Consider the following 6,789-nt stretch of genomic DNA (forward strand, 5'->3'; position numbering starts at 1 on the left):
GCCTCTTAGGGCTGTGTGACCATGGCCCAGCAATCTCACCTCTAAGTGTCAGGGTCCTCATGTGTACAGTGGAGGCAAGAGAAAGGGCCTCTGCCTATAACTGACAATAGAAATAACTCCCATACAGGGCTGTGTGGGGCTTAGCCACTTATTTTCTTTCTATAATTGTAATTACTGAAATTACTCTCTCTCACACACCAGGATTTTCCCCTCCCTACTTCTTGCTTCATGTAAGCCGTGGAGCCATGAAGCAAGGCTCCTTGTCCTTCCCTGACATGCGGCTTGATTTCCTGAAGCCCCGGCTGGCCCTGTGGAGTGCCTTGAAAGGCCTCCCTGGCAGGACCCTTCTCACAACAGGTACTCCTGGGACACCAGGGTCACCAAAACCAGTCCTCCTTCCAAGAAGCTTCAAGTCCAGCCAGTGCCGGATAAAACTGGAAAGCAATGCTGGTCATAGTGATGTCTGAGACTGAAGCAAGGGGGTTGCCTAGAGTCTAAGGGTCAGCACAGACTACTCAGTGAGCACCAGACCAGCCAGGACTGTATAGCATGACCCTGTGTCAATCAAACAAAACAAGAGGGGGAAGCAAACCGAAAGGCTTCCTGCAGCCAGCCCTGGGGAGTGGGGTGCTACCGGGAAGCACAGCTCTGAAGGGAAGAGGGCTTGGGAAACTGGTAACAGAAAGCAGCCCAGGAGGTGAAAGCTGGAAGGATCCTGAGTGTCACACTCAGAATTTCCAGACTGTAGAGGGAGATATAACAGACTTCAGAGTGATCTGGAGTACGTTGGAGTGGGGCAGGTGGAGAAGCTAGGCTGGGTGAAGCCGGACTCAGGGTCCATCTTTGGGAGGGAGGTAGAAAACACTGCTTTGCTGGCTTCCATTTGGAGTCTCCTGAGAACAAGAAGATGATGGTGGAGGAGAGTGTGACTGGGTGGGTCCTAGGGTGAACAGTGGGTATCGGCCTGCATAAGGACAGCGGGCCATAAGCACAGTGTAAAAACGAAGAATGAGAAACCTCTTCATAGCTAAAGCCAGCCTTCCCACTGTGCGAGCTTGAGCATACAACCTCCGGTTTCTGAGCTGCATTTTCTATAAAATGGGTTAGTGAACCTTGGTCACAGGATTGGTTCAGGAGTCAACTGGAACACCAGCCTTCCTTCCTTCCTTTTTCTTTCTTTTTGTTTTTTTGAGACAGGATTTCTTTGTAGCTCTGGAGCCTGTCCCGGAACTAGAGCTTGTAGACCAGGCTGGCCTCGAACTCACAGAGATCCACCTGCCTCTGCCTGGGATTAAAGTGCTGAGCCACCACCACCCGGTTACGCCCAGCATTTCTAAAGCACACGGGAGTGCAGGAACAATATTAACTATTTTTGCGATGACCAATCCAGGACAGACAAGTTCTGTCGCAGCTCCGTGAAGGAGGACCTTGGGCCTCATCCCTGCCTTCCTGACAACACAATATTCAGGCTATAGGCCTGAGCGTTCCTCGCTCTCCGCCTTCAGTGTCGCCGCGCCCCCTGGCGGCCGTCAGTTGCCATGTCAACGGCGGGTGGCTGAGACGACGGAAGGTGGCAGCGGGGGCAGTTCTCTCTTCCCAGGGACTCAGGCCGCTCCCTCGGCACTTCCCGCCTTCGCCTCACCGGGAGCACACTCAGCCCAGGAAGAAAGGGCATTCCGTGGTAGCTGGCATTGGGGGGGTAAACTGAGGCACGCGGCAGGGCGCCGCAGGCAGGTGTCTAGTGCAGGGCCCCACTTCCAAAGGCAGAGGAGGGGCTGCTGGCAGTGACGCGCCGAGGGCGGACGCTGGACTGGAAGCGGGTGGGCGGGAGGCGGCGGCGGCAGGTGCGGCCGCGGAGGGTGGGAGGAGGAGGGAGGGGGCGGGCAGAGGGGGGAGGGGAGGCCAGGACGGGCACCTCCCCCTTTATAACGCGCCCCGTCCCGGGCTTTCGGGCCACCTCTTCATCGGCTCCTCCCGTCTCGCCCCCTTGCCCGGCTGCCCCGGGCCGGGCTTGGCTAGGGAGCCCCCGCCCTCTCCCCTCCCCAGGCTTTCCTTCCCCCCACCCGCCGCCCCGCGCAGCCCGGCGGAGGCGGCGCCGTCGGAGGAGGAGGAGCAGGGCACTGCGGCTGGCCCCGGATCGGGAGCCAGAGCGGCAGCAGCTTCGGCAGCAGCGCGGCCCGGGCCAATGCAGCGGGACGCACCGCCGCGAGCCCCAGCCCCAGCGCCACGGCTCCCTGCGCCCCCGATCGGAGCCGCCAACAGCATTGGCGGCGGCGGCGGAGGCGGGGGCAGTGGCGGCGGCGGAGGCTCCTCTGCAGCTCAGGCTCCCCCTGGCCTCTCGGGAACTACAAGTCCCAGGGGGCCTGGCGGCGGGCGGAGACCGGAAGAGGCGGGCTCGGCACCTCGAGGCCGGAAGTGGCCTTGGAGGCGGAAGTGGCGCGGCCGCGGAGGGGCCTGGAGTGTGGCGGGACCGGGAGCGGCGGGAGCTGCGACTGGGGGTGGCGGCGGTGCGTTGGAGGCGGCCATGGCCAAGCAGTACGACTCTGTGGAATGTCCGTTTTGCGATGAGGTCACCAAATACGAGAAACTTGCCAAGATCGGCCAAGGCACATTTGGGTAAGATTAGGCCGCGTGGAGCCGGGAGCTCAGGACCTATACTTTCCAGGGCAGACGTCGTAATGTCCGGGGCCCGGGTCGAGGTGGCCCGGAAGCTTCTATTTCCCTGGTTGTTGCCTAGTCCCGCTAGGCCGCACCGCAGACCGTCCCGGCCTAACCCGAGCGGACTAGCGGGGAGGAGCCTGAGGCCCGGGATGGGGGTGGGGTAGGGTTCCCGAGAGGCGCTCAGAATGTGAGCGGAATCACTCCTTGGGGCGAAGCAGGGCCCGAGGGGCGAGCACCGAGGCTGGAAAGGAGTCGGAAAACACGAGGTGCAGAGTAGCGGCGTGCCGGAACCGCAGGCCGCGCCCCGCCGTGTGTCTAGTCTCCTGCTGCCCCTCTTCGTGTGGGGGAGGGGCGGGCCCTGCGGAAATGCCTGATGGGCTCTCTTGGGTCTTTCTCTGTGCCTGCAGGGAAGTGTTTAAAGCCAAGCACCGTCAGACGGGCCAGAAGGTGGCTCTGAAGAAAGTGTTGATGGAGAATGAGAAGGAGGGGGTGAGTGGCCCACTGGGCACGCCTTCCAGACTGGGTCGGGTTTCCGTACTGCTGCTCTAAAGGCTTTTGTGCTGATATTATGTTTATGCCTAGTATTTTCTGATTTTCCATGTAACAAGGAATTTAGCTTTCCATTTTCAGTTTTAAGTGGCAAAGTTTGGCGGGGGCCAAGTGAGGGAGCCTAGACATTGCATGCAGTGCACGTTGATTCTAAAAGTCAAGCGTTTAAAACACCGTTAGCTTTGCCTTTGCTTTTTGTTTTGTGTGAAGAAACAATGGGTGCACAGGAGTTTTAAAAGGTGACTAAGTTCAAGGCTATGTTTTGAAACAGGCAGTGGTGGTGGTGGTGCATGCGCTTGGGAGGCAGAGGCAGGTGGATCTCTGTGAGTTCGAGGCCAGCCTGGTCTACAGAGTGAGTTCCAGGACAGGCTCCATAGCTACTGAGAAACGCTGTCTTGGAGGAAAAAAAGGAGGAACACATGCTGTCCTTCTTAACCCACGAGTGTTAGTGACAAAGATGTTATCCCTGTTTGGATTGTCTAAAATAAATTCCTAGCCCAGCATAGATAGAGGCTTATGATCATGATCCCAGCACTCAGGCTGAAGGACACAAGTTCAAGGCCAGTCTGATCTAAGTGGTAAAATCTAGCAGCTTTTTGAGGTGTTCTCGTTATTTCACTTACTTTGTACTTTGCAGAAGTTGACTGCAGGTCTTTACATTGTGTATATATGCAATATATGTGTATGACTTCTCTCTCCCTGCCTCTTGAGGCAGGATCTCAGCTATGTAACCTGGCTGGTCTTGAACTTGGCAGTTCTGCCGTCTGTGACTCCTGGGTAATGGGATTGGATTACAGACAGGAACCACCATACAGAAACCATATTCTCACCCTGCCTTTCAGCCTCTGTTCCCTAGTGTAGACTCCCCATTGACCAGCTCCTTGGTGTATTGCACAGTTCTGACCACTTCCTCTTCTTTCTCCCTAGTTCCCCATCACAGCCTTGCGGGAAATCAAGATTCTGCAGCTCTTAAAACATGAGAATGTGGTCAACCTAATTGAGATCTGTCGAACCAAAGGTATGTTGCTTGGGTCTTAGGAGCAGAGGAAGCAACTTTGCACCTTTGTTTGCACCCCTGGAGTGGATGTGCTTACATTGCCTCCTCCCGACTCAGATTTAACACACGGCTTTCTGGTTTTTTCCCATTGGGTTTGGTGCTTTTCATGGACACTCCTAGGTGTGTGGGGGCTGAAGGGTTGGGAGTTGACTGTGGGAAAGTGAGTGGGCATAGGTCTTTACCTTTTCCCTTGTCCATTCTGTGTCAGCCTCCCCCTATAACCGGTGCAAGGGCAGTATCTATCTGGTGTTTGACTTCTGTGAGCATGACCTTGCTGGGCTGCTGAGCAACGTCTTAGTCAAGTTTACGCTGTCTGAGATCAAGAGGGTGATGCAGATGCTGCTGAACGGCCTCTACTACATCCACAGGAACAAGGTTGGGACTGTCGGGGGTAGACTGGGGTTGCCCCTGTCCTCTGCTCTTAACTGCTTGTGGATGATACTAAAGGGCCCTGTGGAAGCTGACGGGCTCTCGTGTCTCCCTGCAGATCCTGCACAGAGATATGAAGGCTGCCAACGTGCTCATCACCCGGGACGGGGTCCTGAAATTGGCAGATTTTGGGCTGGCCCGTGCATTCAGCCTAGCCAAGAACAGCCAGCCCAACCGCTATACCAACCGAGTGGTGACATTGTGGTACCGGCCCCCGGAGCTGTTGCTCGGTGAGGACTCCCGAGCGGGCAGAGGGGGGCAGGGGCCGGGTACCTACCCGGCCACAGCCTCCATTGCCAGGGCCTCCTGAGTCATAAGCCCTGGGACCTTGAGTCTCGGGGAGCCCTCGGGCTTAAAGGACCCTCCTGGTACACTCTTCTTCTCAGGAGAGCGGGACTACGGTCCGCCCATTGACCTGTGGGGTGCAGGGTGCATCATGGCAGAGATGTGGACTCGCAGCCCTATCATGCAGGGCAACACGGAGCAGCACCAGCTTGCCCTCATCAGCCAGCTCTGTGGCTCCATCACCCCGGAGGTACGTAGCCAGGCTGTGGTCCTAGGAGTGCAGAGTTCCAGGTCCCTCTGGCCAGTGGTGGAGAGTGAAGTCCTTTGTGGAGAAGAGGCTGGTTGCTGGAGAACCTGCTGTTCCGGGCCTTATGGGCCTTATCTCTCCTTAGCCTGTTCTATGGGCTTGTCATGTTCGCTTCCTATTGCTGCCACAGTACCGGGCAACAAAGTGGAAAGATTTGTTTTTGTTCATGAATTTTAGCCCATGGTTCCATAGCCTTTGCTTTGCTGCTGAGATGCTGCTAAATGTCATGGCAGAGAGGAAGCAGGAGAGCAGGGACCAGTGCAGTAGCAAACTGACTTAACACCAAACGATATTTGGTGAGCCTCAGGGCATTTTTCCCATTTGGCTTCCACCTCCCTAAAGTTTGCACCAGCTCGGGGTCAAGCCTTCAGAGGCAGTTTGAAGCTTTTCTTGTTGGACAGGAATGTGCCTAGCAGGGGCTGGCGCATTTATTCCAGGTGACTTGTATAGGTGCCCAGATGCTAGGAGTGTGTCACATCTGGTCTGACAACTGTTTTCATCTTGAAGGCATCTGATTCTTTGTGGGGGGTAAACAAGGAGCATGTGGAAGAAGTTGTTTTAGCAAATCCATGTCTCTGGCGTTTTAGATGATCATTCTCACTCCAACTCCATTCTCTCCTCGACACCTCTCAGGTGTGGCCGAACGTGGACAAGTATGAACTCTTTGAGAAGTTGGAACTGGTCAAGGGCCAGAAGCGGAAGGTGAAGGACCGCCTGAAGGCCTATGTGCGCGACCCCTACGCTCTGGACCTCATTGACAAGCTGCTGGTGCTGGACCCTGCACAGCGGATTGACAGTGATGATGCCCTCAACCACGACTTCTTCTGGTCAGACCCCATGCCCTCAGACCTGAAGGGCATGCTCTCTACTCACCTGACGTCTATGTTTGAGTACCTGGCACCACCACGACGGAAGGGCAGCCAGATCACCCAGCAGTCTACCAACCAGAGCCGAAATCCAGCTACTACCAACCAGACAGAATTTGAGCGTGTCTTCTGAGGCGGACGCTAATGTGTTTAGGTTGGTGGTGGATTATGACTTGCATGGGACATGTGACATGATGGGACGTTTGAGATTTTTCTCCTCCAGTATTTACTCCCCACCCTGGGCACTGGGAACAGCTGCCTGAGTGGGCCGGAGTGGAGCACTGACCTTGAGACCTAGAGGGCGCCAGGGCCAGCCTGCTCGCACCTCTCTGGAGGATCTCGGCGTGGACAGGAAGTGAGGTGGGAGAGGCTTACCCACTGTGACTTTCTAAAAACTTCTTGCACGATGGGAGGAGGACACAGGCTGCTCACCATTCCCAGCCCTGCCTGGGGATGAGAAAATTGAGGGACAGAGGCACCTCAGAAATGGGCTAGTTTTAGCACAGACCTCAGGAGCATGGGGCTGCTGAGAACTATTGGTTTCTTCAAAAGGAGAATTTTATTGTGTGTTCAGTTCAGAGACATTCCTGGATGCAGTTTGATTGGTTAAAATTAAAAGTTGATTTTTTTTTTCA

At 55.8% G+C, this 6,789-nt stretch overlaps 1 protein-coding gene across 1 annotated transcript; it reads left to right on the forward strand.

Moving 5' to 3' along the window:
• The first annotated feature begins 2,098 nt into the window (after positions 1-2,098).
• Cdk9 (cyclin dependent kinase 9) lies at positions 2,099-6,789 on the forward strand. Its single transcript, XM_048432128.3, has 7 exons — positions 2,099-2,616; positions 3,069-3,150; positions 4,138-4,228; positions 4,476-4,642; positions 4,755-4,926; positions 5,083-5,231; positions 5,922-6,789. Exons 1-7 carry the CDS (start codon positions 2,186-2,188, stop codon positions 6,285-6,287), a joined length of 1,458 nt encoding a protein of 485 aa, XP_048288085.2. The 5' UTR covers positions 2,099-2,185; the 3' UTR covers positions 6,288-6,789.

This window comes from Myodes glareolus, chromosome 21 (genome assembly GCF_982192425.1).
Source record: "Myodes glareolus chromosome 21, mMyoGla1.1, whole genome shotgun sequence".
NCBI lineage: Eukaryota > Metazoa > Chordata > Mammalia > Rodentia > Cricetidae > Myodes > Myodes glareolus.

Excerpts from the sequence above, each read along its gene's own strand:
- Cdk9 (XM_048432128.3), top strand. The coding sequence starts at position 2,186 with ATGCAGCGGGACGCACCGCCGCGAGCCCCAGCCCCAGCGCCACGGCTC. Across the intron at positions 4,229-4,475 it reads TGAGATCTGTCGAACCAAAG|CCTCCCCCTATAACCGGTGC; the intron begins GTATGTTGCTTG and ends ATTCTGTGTCAG. Across the intron at positions 4,927-5,082 it reads GCCCCCGGAGCTGTTGCTCG|GAGAGCGGGACTACGGTCCG; the intron begins GTGAGGACTCCC and ends TCTTCTTCTCAG.